Source organism: Nelumbo lutea, chromosome 5 (assembly GCF_056320005.1).
Source record: "Nelumbo lutea isolate HS-2025 chromosome 5, American lotus-T2T, whole genome shotgun sequence".
NCBI classification, from domain to species: Eukaryota; Viridiplantae; Streptophyta; class Magnoliopsida; order Proteales; family Nelumbonaceae; genus Nelumbo; species Nelumbo lutea.
The window spans coordinates 77,274,604-77,288,373 of NC_142688.1; the positions used below are offsets into that span (position 1 = coordinate 77,274,604).

General features: G+C 39.2%; 1 protein-coding gene across 10 annotated transcripts in view; it reads left to right on the forward strand.

Moving 5' to 3' along the window:
* The window catches only part of LOC148852988 (tetratricopeptide repeat (TPR)-containing protein), a 144,392-nt gene that overhangs the window by 86,026 nt on the left and 44,596 nt on the right, over positions 1 to 13,770 (forward strand). For 4 of the 10 annotated variants that reach the window (XM_088944757.1, XM_088944758.1, XM_088944761.1 and 1 more), the window contains exons 9-10: positions 11,945 to 12,058; positions 12,211 to 12,380. In XM_088944757.1, the coding sequence (XP_088800883.1) occupies positions 11,945 to 12,058; positions 12,211 to 12,380 (284 nt within the window). The remainder of the gene's footprint in view (positions 1 to 11,944; positions 12,059 to 12,210; positions 12,381 to 13,770) is intronic. The other 6 variants (XM_088944759.1, XM_088944764.1, XM_088944765.1 and 3 more) reach the window with 2 other exon arrangements.

The window sequence follows — 13,770 nt, forward strand, 5'->3', positions numbered from 1 at the left end:
AAATTTTAGTTATTGTTATTATTATAATTAATAACCAAATACAAATGGGGGAACAAAATATTATAATGTTAATGAAATTATTAATTAATTTATATTGAAAAATAAAAGATAAATTAGTGTATTTTTGTTAGTAAACTACAAAATAAAAATATATATTTATTAGCAATTTAAAAAAATTTCAATAAATCCCCATAGTTACACAAATGTAATAAAATTTTCAAAAATTTTCATAAAACTACATTTTCATAAAATAACATTTTTGAAATTAAAAGATATAAATTATGTGAAAGTTTATTTAAAATGCATTAAATAATTATTGAAAATTATTAGAATATTTTGGAAATTTTAGGAAAATTATTTACATTTGATAGATTTTGGAAAATCATTGAAAATTTTTGTAATTTTCATTGCAAATTATTAAAGATAAATGACTATGGGAAATGAAAAACTATAATTTGAACAAATAATTACACAAATTATTAAGATAAATTAATATAATATTGGAAAAAGGAAATTATTGGTTAGTTTATATTAGAAATTATAAGATAAATTAGTATAATTCTGTAAGTAAACCATTTAAAAGAAAATAAATTATTTAATAAAATTTAAATAAATTTGAATAAATTTTCAAAATTTCACAAGTACAATAAATTTTCCAAAATTTTAATAAAATTACATTTTTGAATATTAAAGACAATTTAGTGTACTTTTAGAAATTTACCATGTGGTTGATACTCAATTATCCTTTTGATCATTTCTATCATCAAATTGAATATTGGGTGGACAGGGACAATGTTTTCAAAACTGGATCAAACCAGATGGTTAGACCGAAAAATTAGGAACCGAACACCGTTTCTCCTCAAAACCTCTTTTTTTCCAAAAGCCGTTTATTTGGTTAGCAAACCGCTGACCTGGGCAGTTGAATTGTCAACTCGGACAATTAGTTTTGGCCTTTTTTTGTTTTTGTAATTTTTTTATTTTTTCTGTCAGAGCAGGTCATCCGTTTGACAAACAGACTGTTCGACCCCAGAACGGGTCCCTATCCGGTCCAAACCTTGGACGGGGAGTGGGTGCCTTGCCTTGAGATTGGCTTGTTGTGCGGCATGGCCTGGCCCAAGGTCCAACCCACAGCATGGCATGGGCCCGTGTGGGCTTGAGCTGTGGGCCGTGCCGAGCCGACCCCCCAAATTATCCTACCGGAGGGAGGCATGACCCGGGACGCCTCATGGGCCAGCACGGCATGACTCATACTTTATGCGGGCCACATGCGGGTCGTGTTGTGCTGACCCAGCACGACCCAATTTACACCTCTATTGGAACCCGCGCAATATTGGGGACGGGGCAAGGAAATTCGAGGATTCCCCATCCTTGATGAGGAGTGGGGTGCCTTGCCCTTAACTTGCTCGACATTGAGTAGTGGTTACCTTGCCTTGAACCCGCATGACACTGGGGACGGGGCGGGGATGGGGTGCCCTGCCCTGAATCCACCCCGTTGTCATTTCCTAATTATTAGTGGAATTAATAAAAGTGTTAGCTTTTATAATTATTTTTGTTTATTTTAAAAGTAATCAAAATTTCATTTAAAAATAATAAAAGGAATACAAATTATTAAAATTACTACAAGTTATTAATAAAACTAAATTTATTAAAAATATTTAGTCATATTCAATTAACAATTATTATTTTTTATAAATCAACATTAAACGAAAAATAAAAATATTAAATCTTTTAGATTTTTCCCGTGCATCGCACGGGTCCTTGCTAGTAAAGGAATAATAACCGGGTGATAGAGCTGAATAAGAGACATATTTAGCAGAAGGATGATGGGTTGTACAAGAATGGACAAGTTTGTGAAGAGCAATAGGCAAATCCAAATCAGAAGTAGGAGGGGAAACAGGATTAGGGTTACCTGGATCGGGTTGCTCAGAGTCCAATTGGTTGCAGTCATCAATTTGAGTCCTTTTCTGCTTTCTTTGAAAGATTATCAGCTCTTTTTGCCTCTTAAGGTTATCACTAGCACTAGGGTCATCACTGGAAGACATAGGAGACTCACCCAAAGTATCTGGACAAGTGCCAGAGCTAGGTGGATTAGGAGGAGAGGGTGGAAAGTCAGGAGGATGCAAGGGAACAAACGGAGGAGAAGATTTCTCTTCCATCTAACAAGTCTCTCCCTGAAGAGGATTCTAGGGAAATACAAAAACAGATTGAGACTCAAAGAAAAACCACATCTTTCATAACAAATTTTCTTTTGGACAGAGGATCATAACACTTTTAGTCTTTTTGAGTAGGAGAGTACCCAAGAAAGACACCACAAAGAGCTTTTGGATCCGACTTGGTTCTTTTTAGATCCCTCACATGAATGAAGTAGACACAACCAAAGAGGGTAAATAAAACTCTTCATCACTTGGACATAGTATGGAGAAAGGAGTTTTTGTACCCAACACCTTGGATGGTAAAGCTGTAAGAACTGCTTGAGACCAATAACTTTTTGGTAACTTATGCTGAAACTAAAGGGTTTGAGCTGTCTCAAATCATTGTTTGTTCTTCCTCTCCACGATCTGATTTTGTTGAGGTGTGTGTGCACACGAGGAATGATGCAGAGCACCCTCATCTTCAAGAAATATGTTCAAGGCTTTCTCAGAGTATATTGCTGCATTGTCAGACTGAAATTGCTTAGTATTCTTTCCAAGTTTTGTTTCCACCATTTTATAAAAAACCATTGTAATCCATGCCAATTCCAATTCGTCTTGGTTTTTCAACGAGTAAATCCATGTACATCTTGAAAAATTATCAATAAAGCAATAACCATCCATGGAAACTAGGGGTAAAGGGTCCCAAACATCAGAATTAACCAAATCAAAAGGTGCAAAAACTTCTTTTTTGGAACTGGATAAATTGTTCTGCATTATCTTGACATTTTGCAAACCTCACAAAAAAGATTCTGGCTAGAAACAATTAACTCGTGAAACAACTCTTTTGTTAACTAAAAAGACAAATGGCCTAACCTAGTGTGCGAAAAAGGCACCCTAGCTATTGACTCCTTGTTATCATTCGCACTAAGATTAGACTGGTGCTTGGCAGAACTAATATCTTCATTGAAGTAGTAAAGGCCCCCCTTTTCATGACTGCTCCCAATTGTTCTCCTTGTCAATATGTCTTGCAGAACACATACTACAATCCAAGTTTTTTGTAAGCTTAGAAACAGGTAATAAGTTAGAAGCAAAACTGGTAATATGGAGAATAGATTTGAGGGAGAGATCCTTGCCGAGGTTCACCTCCCCCTTTCCAGAAATGGTAGTGAAGGAACCATCAACTACTCTCGCCCTGTCTTGCCTAGATAAAAGCTGCTAAGTGGTGAACAATGAGGACTGATGTGTCATGTGATCAGTAGCGCCTGAATCGATGATTCGGGAGTGAGACTAAAGAGAACTAGAGACACTATGAGCAGAAGTTGTACCTGACTTGGCAAAGGACGAGGAAACAAGAGGGATGTTCCTCAACCGACCCATTGCTCAACTAAGGATTTCTACCTCATCAGCAGTAAAACCTAGGAAGTTCTCTGTACTGCTAGTAGTAGTGGTCTGTCCCATTGGAAAAGTAATAGTTATAGGTCTGGGCTTCTGAATTCCCTCAGCAATATTAGAAGTAGTAGCATTGCCTCCTGATAGTTGTCCCTTCTGAGGCTTAGCCTTTCTCAATACACAGCTGGTTTTAGATGAGGATAAAGTATCCAACAAGTATCCTTAGTGTGTTTCTCTCCCCCACAGTGAAAGCACTTCAAGTGCTTCTTTCACCATTCGTTCCACCTTTAGGTACTAAAGAAACCAGGGCTGAATGCTCAAGGGGCTGAGATTGACTCTCAAACTGCATCTCCCTTCTCCTAATCTCTTCATTTCTGACAAGGTAGCAAACCTGTTGCAAATCTGGTAGCTCATCTCGTCCCAGTATTTGTGATTGAATGTTCTCATATATAGGGTCTAAACCTCCCAAGAACTTGAAGTCTCTTCCCTCCTCAACCTACGTATAATACTTTTCTTTGTCACTACTGCTGTCCCAATTGATAGCCCTTCTAGAGTAGCAAAATAATCATCTTCCCTTGATTCAACGTTGCAATATCCTGAGTCAATCTGTAGATGCAGTGGGAAATGCTGGATAGTCCTAGCTTCTATTATAATCATATAGGCAAGTAACCAGGACATAATTGTTGCATTTTCTCTGCATCACGTAGCAATATCCACATCTTCTTCCTTGAATTGCTTTGATTTTCCATCAATATAACCCATTAAACCCCTGAAAAAAAATAAATAACCTTGTTGAAATTGACCATTCCCTAAAGTTGTATTCATCAAACAGCACCTTGGTAATTTGTAGGCTATGCAGGTTGGGAATCATCAAACCCTTTCCATCTAGTATCCTTAGAAGACACTTCTCCTGAAACTGAAGACATCTTTGAATTTCTACCAACAAACAGCTGCTAATACTCTTAAAAATGTGAAATGTGAAGGATTCAAATCTGAACCTGAACCTGAACCTGAACCTCTCCTGGACTGTTCTGCAATTGTCACCACTGTCCACTGTCAAACCCCTATTACAGCATTTGGCTGCTGGGAACACTGTCAACACAAACAACCAAGCTGCAGCTGTGCTTCTCCTCCACTGAGGGCTGGTACAAGGGTTCCTCTAATCTGTCCAGCTTCTAGGTCTGAGATTTATCAGACCACTCTAGTTTCTGGTTGGCTACTGGTGTTCCTCTCACCCTAATAGGCCACCACTGAAGCTAGGGAACTTTCCTTGGTCTCTCCTCCAAAGGGTAGTCCTAGAACAGAGTTCTAAAAAGTGCGGTCAGTCCTAAGTTTTCTTTTTGGACAAAAGAGAAAAAAAAAATAAAATGTAGGAGAAAAGAAGAGAAAAAATGCAGGTTGGACTAGAAAAAAAAAAGACAGAGAGTTCTGTAATACCATGTCTTGGCAATAAATCTGATTTGAAAAATAAGGAAGAGAAGAGAAGAGAAGAGAAGAAGAAAGAAGGGAAGAAGAAAGATTTAGAGGCAATGGAACAGAGCTGGCGGCAGCTTCTATTATAATATATAAGGTGACAAAAATAAGAAGGGAAAAGACCCTTGTGCCCCTGCTGTAAGTGAAGTACAATAACAGAAAATAAAAAAGGCTTTAACCAACCAAACAGACCCTAAAAAAATAAAATAAATTATTTCAACACTCCCCCTCAAGTTGGAGCATAGATGTCAATCATGCCCAATTTGTCACACAAATCATTATGCCGCACATGATGAAGACCTTTGGTGAAGATGTTTGCAAATTGTTCTTTTGAGCTGACATATGGAGTGCACACTTCTCCATTCACAAGTTTTTCTCTAATAAAATAATTGTCCACTTCAATGTGTTTTGTTCTATCATGGAGGACTGGATTAGCTGCAATGTTGATAGTAGCTTTATTGTCGCAATAGAGTGACATAGGGTTGCTAACTACAAAACTCAGTTCACCTAACAGGTTTCTTATCCACATGATTTCAGCAACCCCATGAGACATAGCTCTGTATTCTACTTCAAAACTAGATCTAGCCACCACACTTTGCTTCTTACTTCTCCATGTGACCAGGTTTCCTCCTACAAAGGTACAATACCCACTGGTAGACCTTTGGTCATCAATTGCCCCTGCCCAATCAGCATTAGTATATATACTTCTACCTTTAAATGTCCATGTTTCTAGAACAGTAAGCTAGCTCTGGATTGTGCATGAACCGACTAGGACACTCATTGCATGAACTGACTAAGGACACCCACTGCATAAGCAATATCAGGCCTGGTCATAGACAAATACCGACTAGGACACCTCTATGCCCAAAAAGTATTTCAACTTGCCAAGGTCCTTTGTCTGAACGATATCATTCCCAGTCAATGCCCATTTTATCATTCACAGTCACAATGATATCATCCACATACACCACCAATATTATTTTGCCTGCCGAAGAGTCAAAACTGAAGACAGAGTGATCAACTTGGCACTGTTTCATACCAAACTTCTTGACCACCTCACTGAACCTACCAAACCATGCTTGAGGGGACTGTTTAAGTCCATAAATAGCCTTCTTAAGTCTGCATACCTTACCATCCTCCCCCTGAGCAACAAACCTTGGTGGTTGCTCCATGTAGACCTCCTCGAGCAAATCACCATGCAAAAAGGCATTTTTGATATCTAGCTGATGGAGAGGCCAATCATACACTACAAGGGAGATGACAACACAAATTGACCCTATCTTAGCAACCAGGGAGAATGTCTCTGTGTAGTCAATGCCATAGGTTTGGGAGTTCCCTTTGGCAACCAGCCGCGCCTTCAGGCGCTCAACACGACCATCTGGCAAGTACTTAACAATATACACCCACTTACAACCGACAGCCTACTTCCCAGGAGGAAGAATGGTGAGATCCCAAGTGTGATTATGATGTAAAGCAAAGAGCTCTTCTTCCATAGCACGACACCACTCTAGAGAGGTAAGGGCTTCCTAGACATCCTTAGGAACAACCACGTAGGATAACAAAGAGATGAACTGGCGATGGGAGGCAAAGAGGTGGGTAAGTGAAACAAAATTGGAAATAGGGTGAAGGGTGCAAGTACGTTTACCTTTCCAGAAGGCAATAGGAAGATCTAGGTCGGAGGCTGCCGTCGGAGGTGGAGCTGGATCTGTCGATGGTGATGAAGTTGGAGGAGCTGCAGTCGGTACACGCGGGCGATGTGTATACACGTGACGGATGGGTGGACGGTCAACGGACGGTGGCACCGGAGGCAAGGACGTAGGCATGACTGGAACCAGAGGAGGTGGATCATCCCAGTGTGGAAGTTTGGGAACGTGCATCTAACGTTGTTCCAAGCAAGAAGTTTGGAAGTTTGGTATGCACTTCAGGGAACATGCATCTAACTTGTTAGTCCCGGGACCCAGATTATGAACGAAGTAGACACACCCAAATACTCGAGGAGAAAGCGGAAACGGAGACATGTTGGGGAATAAGACACTAAAAGGAGAATGACCATCAAGGATAGACGTGGGCATCCGATTAATTAAGAAACAAGAGGTGAGCATTGCATCGCTCCAAAAGGTTTTGGGAACATTCATGTGGGCCATGAGGGAGCGTGTCTTTTCTACAAGATGGTGGTTCTTTCTCTCAGCAACCCCATTTTGTTGCGGAGTGTAGGTACATGAAGTTTGGTGTATAATGCCATGTTGGTCCAAGTATTCTTGAAAAGATGAAGACAAGTATTCACGACCATTATCAGAATGGAAAATTTTGATGTGAACGCCAAATTGATTGCGGATCTCAGCATAAAATTTATGGAAGATGGAAAATAATTCACTTCTTTCTTTCATTAAATAGAGCCACGTCATTCTTGAATAGTCATCAACAAAAATAACAAAATATCTGTATCCATTATATGACATCACTTTATAAGGACCCCAAACATCTGAATGAATTAAAGAGAAAAGACTCGACACACGGTTATCGACCCTAGAACGAAAGGGAACACGATGGTGTTTCCCAAATTGACATGACTCACAATCTAAAACAAAAAGTTGACTCAATGAAGGGACTAAGGACTGCAACACTTTCAGCGAAGGATGACCAAATCTACAATGCCACTAAAGAGGAGAAATGGATGACTGAAGGGCCGTTGACGTTCGTCCACCACCATCAAGATAATACAGTCCACCGGCTTCATGCCCTCCACCAATCTTCATCCTCGTCTTGAGATCCCAAAAAACACACATAGAAGGGTAAAATGTGATGGAACACTTAAGGGACTTGGTTAGCTTACTAACAGACATAAGATTAAATGGAAGCTTAGGTACATATAAAACAGAGGATAGGGATACAGGGTCTAGGTCAACGTTACCAACACCACAGATAGATGATGTGGAGCCATTAGCAAGGGTAACAGATTGTGATGTTGAGCAATGAGTGAGAGATGAAAACACACCTAGAGTTCCCGTCATGTGATCGGAGGCTCTAGAGTCAATAATCCAGGGGTTGGGTGTGGATGCCAAACAAGCCATACTTGAGTGTGCAAAGGTAGCTGTGTTCTGCTGCTACTTGGATTGAACAAACCTTTCATACTCATCCCGAGGAACACTCACCATCTCCTTGCCTGGACCATCTGAGGGAGTAGAAGGCATCGGGTCAGCTGACCGGTTCTCCTGTCTAGAGCTGAAACTGGTGTCACTAGTCATGGCATGGTTAGCCCACGTCGAGGGAGGACCATGTAAGTCATAGCAGTAGTTAATAGTATGTCCATCCAAACCACAATGAGTACACTTCCATGGACCCGAGCCACGTCCTCTACCACGAGCTCCCCCTGAATCTCTGCCTCCAGTACGACCACCACCACGGATATGTGTAGATCCACCACTACCACTCCTGCCAGGTTGGGCTCCTCGAGCCCCACTTCTGCCACCTCGACCTCTCGACACTGCAAATGCTGATTTATCCGAGACATTAGAATCCATAGATCCAATGGAAGCCCTCCGAAGACGAGCAAACACCTCCTCTAAAGATGGAAGAGTAGATCCCCCTAGTATCTGGGCTCGTACTGGTTCATACTCAGACTTTAGCCCCACCAGAAACCGTGTCACATCAAGCTGCTCTCGCTGTTGCTGTTGAACTTTGACATCAGAAGTGAGAGGATGATAGACATTTAACTCATTACGGATATTCCTCACACTGGCATAGTACTCCTCAAGGCTCTGATTTCCATGTTGCAGATTGAAGTATTCCTAATACAGTTGATATACCCTAGTGGTATTTTCCTGACCTGAATACAGTTTTTAGCATGATCCCACACCTCTTTGGCTGTGTCAAGAAACATGAAGTTCACACTGATTCTGGGTTCCATACTGTTCCACAACCATGTAATGATTTGTGCATCTTCCTGTTCCCAGTCTTCATACTCCTGAGAATTAGCGGGGGGTTTCTCCTCTCTTATGTGCTTCACTTTCTTCTTCGCCTTCAGAAAAACCTCTACATACTTGGCCCAAGGGACATAATTCTCTCCATTCAGTTTAATGGAGGTCATTTGGACATTCAGGTAGTCAGTAGATATCATGACACTAGGTTTACTATCACTATTATCTGCCATTGTCGAACTCCCTTATCACTGAATTCTGAGCACTACACACTGCACACTACACACAGACACTTCACCGAAATCTACACACTGATTTCAACAGTAATATAATAAATGCTGAGAACTGCAACACCACAAACCCTACTCACCAAAATCTGCACACTGATTTTAGCAGTATTAAATGCTGAAAACCACACTTGTAACACCACAAACCCTAATCCACAGCTACCGGAAGTTTCACCATTAAGTAGACACTATTGCCCTTCGAATCACACACAAACCAGAATAAACCCTAGCATACTGCAATCTGAAAACCCATCATACGAACTGTACTACACGTCTCATGTATTCCATAACAGAAAATATGCATAAAAAAAAACTTTACCTCATCGCCTGAAGGCCAACCACACGAAGGGCTGAGACACCACTGCACCACACGTACCAGCACTAACTAGGGCTTAGAAACCACAGCAACCAATCACCAACGACACAATCGGAGGCATAGGAACCTCCTAGGGAAGAGGGCGATCACTCATTTTCAGCCCTTTTCCCAGTCTCCAACTCACAGCTGAGAAACCCTAATTTGAGTGCGCAGAAGATAGAATTCTAGCAAGTCTGATTTGTTTAACCTCGCTCTAATACCATGTTGAAGTTTGACCTGTCCTAGAATTCTGTCTTGTTCGTTGACTGTAAAGTAAAGTAAACAGCAAGAAGTAGGAGAGGAAAGAAGAAAGAAAAGAGAGAAGGGCTGGTTCGAATTAGAGAGAAAATCATCCCTAGATTCGGCCAGACCTGTTATTATATTATTAACTTATTGGAAAAGACTTAAGTGCCCTTCTTTAAGTAAGAGGCAGTCGAACTAACATAACAGTACACATCAACATTCTCAACAAGTACAAAGACCGAAATACCCCTTCACTAACACCACTAACAGGTTCAATTGGTGAGTCAATTGGTTTCACCCCTAGCTTGCCTGTATCTTCTAGTAGATCTAGTACATATTTCCGTTGGGGAATAAAGATGCCCTTGTGAGAGAGGGTCACTTCAATTCCAAGGAAATAACATAAGGGGCCTAGATCTTTCACCTCAAATTGAGTGGCTAAGAATTCTTTTAGTCTCTGTATTTCAGCCTCCCAATCTCCTATGATCACTATGTCTTCCACATACACAATTAGAGCTGCAATTTTCCCTTCACCTTTCTTCACAAATAGAGTGTGGTCTGATTGGCATTGTTTGAACCCCATCTGTTGAAATTCTAAGTGGAACTTACTAAACCAGGCCCGAGGTGATTGTTTCAACCCATATAAAGATTTTTTTAATTTGCACACTTTCTATTCACTACCTTTGGCACAAAAACCTAGAGGTTGGGTCATGTACACTTCCTCTTCCAAGTCACCATTCAAGAAGGCATTCTTGATGTCCAATTGGTGAAGATCCCAGTCAAGATTTGCTGCCAAGGAAAGGAGAATCTGGATAGAGTTCATTTTGGCTACTGGAGAAAAAGTCTCTGCATAGATCACTCCATATACCTATGTAAAACCTTTTGCCACCATTTCGGGCTTGTACCTTTCAACAGTTCCATCAGCCTTGTGTTTCACTGTGAACCCCCACTTGCAACCCACTGGTTTCTTCCCTTCAGGAAGATCCACCAACTCCCAAGTGCCATTTTTGTGTAACACATCAATTTCTTCCTTCATTGTATCTGTTAAATGTATTTTCCAGAAAACCTTCAAAAAATAGATCTGAAAGTCCTTGAGATAACCCCTCAAAGATGTTGCAGTCCAAAGAAGGAAACTGTACACTATTTCCTCCCCAAAAACAAAACCAGAATTCCTTCAAAAAATTCACCAAATCAGATGCTGTATGTATGGTGAATAGATCAGGCCTAGGCCACACTAGATCTGAAGTTTGGCCTCTATCTAAAATCTCCCAAGAGAGAGAGAATAAAATCTCTCCTGCTAGTTGCACAAAACAGAATGGACAGATATTAGGGTTGATCAAACAACCTTAATCTCTTTTGTAGAACAGAGAGGGCCTTAAATCCTAATAGGACAATAGGGCTACTGCTTTCAGTGAGGATCAAGAGATCAGAAAATAGATCAGAGAGCAACCTGCTTTGATGCCATGTTAATCTACTGGTTCAAACATGAAAGAGATCAAAGGAATTCAGGGGTGTCAAGAATAGGAGACCCCCACCCCAAAGAGCCTCTTTCGTATTAAAGAATATGTTCAATTGCAAAAATGCCCATACAGGGCTGAAAGAGAAAAAAGAATAAAGAATACAAGTAATGTAATGTGCAACAGGGACTATACTAATAAGATACATTAGGTCCCAGAATCTCCACATACTCCACTACAAGATCCTTAGACTTTCGGAGATGAACCACTATCGTTGCCTGTCCACTGTCTGTACAGAGTCCATGGGTTTGCACTTAGTTTTAATTTTCACCTATTTTCCATCTTTCTTCTCTGAAACCAGGTCTATTTACAAAGACAGTAAGTTAAACATGTATTTTTTCTAGGGTGGAAACTAGATATTTATATCCTGTTTGTTTGTTGAGCATAAATTCCCAATGGACATTTGTCTGACAATGTTTGAGATGTTGGGGGCATCTTTGTGAAATTTAAGCTGCAATTTCCTTGTACTATTTTTGTTAAAAAATTCCATGACTATTTTGCCAAGTTTACTTGAAAGATACAACTGTCCATTATTGAATGGTTAGATGTGCACATTGATTAATATATGCTTTCAAATTCCTGCTTTATTCTAGCAGGTGATCTCTTCATTTTCATAACTTATATTTCTGTTTAGCTTTACCTAGGGCAGAGGACAACATTGATGCCCGTTTAACTTTAGCTTCACTTCTTCTTGAAGAGGGAAAGGAAGATGAGGCCATTACATTGCTTTCTCCTCCAAAAGAATTAGGTAATTTCATATTGAAGTTTGATAATCCTTTTCTCATGTATTTGCATCCTTATACAACACATATTTCTTTTTCCCCCTGACATGTATTTGCATCCTTTTCTCATGTTTTTGAATTCTTTTTAGTATATCATTTTTTCAATTTATTTCTCCAGATTCAAGCCTTGACGTGAATTCAGTGCAACCAAAACCATGGTGGCTTAATGGTAAAGTAAAAGTTAAGCTCTGCCGGATTTACCATGCTAAAGGAATGCTTGAAGAATTCATTGATGCAATCTCATCCGTTGTTCGTGAAACATTATTTATTGAAACTATGAACCAGAAGGTAATCACTTGAATCAGTGAACAGAAGGTACCCTATTTAGTCTTCTGAAAGTACTTGTGGATATTGTTCAGTTGATAGTGATTGATTAGATAGGGTAAATTGATATGTTTATAAAAGACTGTGGTAGCCCTTGAGAATATGCAAAACAACCGGACCTGTACATCATCTCTAGCAGCATCAAATAGGTTAATTCAAGGCACTGATGTTGCGATTCCAATTCCTACAAAATAGGATATATAGAATATCCAATTACTGAAACAATAGCTTGTTCATGATTAGGTTAGGGGAATCCAGATCTTAAAAGAATAAGGAACATGCATGGATGTAAAGGTGGTGTTGGATGGACTCTCCTAAATGGACGGCATGTTGTATTGGACATGTACCCGAGTATGACACTCCACAGATTCTTGAGGGCACTTCTACATTACATTTCCTTTTTATTTCATAGCTTATTTGACATAATTGAACAGCTAATCTACAAGATGAATCCATTTTTTGTATCAAATGTCACTTAGAAGCAAAAGCAACATTTTTTGTAGGTATATAATGTTAGAATTCAGAAAATGTGTATTGTAATATTATATGCTTTTCTATTGACCTCTTCATGAATTCCTGCTTTATCATCTTTCCGAATCAGACTCTTGGACATGCATTGTAGTCCAACTTCCATGTCCATGTTCATGCAATACTATGTAAAGGTTATAAATTGGTAATGGGGTAAAGATGATGTAACGGTAAACTAAACTAGAAACAGGAATTTATTTTCTTCAAACAAGATTTATTTGATTAAAGCTAGTTTTAATTGATTAAGAACAAGGAAAGATGGAATAAAAGAAGAGAAGATGGGAGAAGATAAGAGAAAACATTTATGAGAACAGCCAAGCAAAAGTAGGAGGAGTCTCTGAGGTGTGCACCCTGCTCATGTATTTCAATCAATCATAAATTTACATATAAAATGACAAGAATAGCCCTGGTTACCTAATAAGGAAGGCAGAATAAACTGAAAATAAAAGTAAAAACAACAAAACAAATCAAACAAAAATATAGCTATTAATGGAGGAAGTGTTTGTGTCGAGTTGTGTTGGACACTAACAATTGATGGTTTCTTGAAGGACACTTCCAGTTGACATTTTTCTTTTTCTTCTTAATTATTTAACATAAGTGAAAAGCTAATGTACACAATGAATATCGTTTTTCCTAGAAAATGTTATTAACACAAATAATCTTTTACATTTTTTCTATAGGTTTATTTCAATGTCAGATTGAAGAAGAAAGAATTGATAAAAAAGATTGAAGAAGAAAGAATCAAGAAAGGAAGAAGAGAAGAGTTGTATGGGTGTGTTTGAATGAGAATTACACCCAGAAAAGATAATATTTATATTAAATGAGT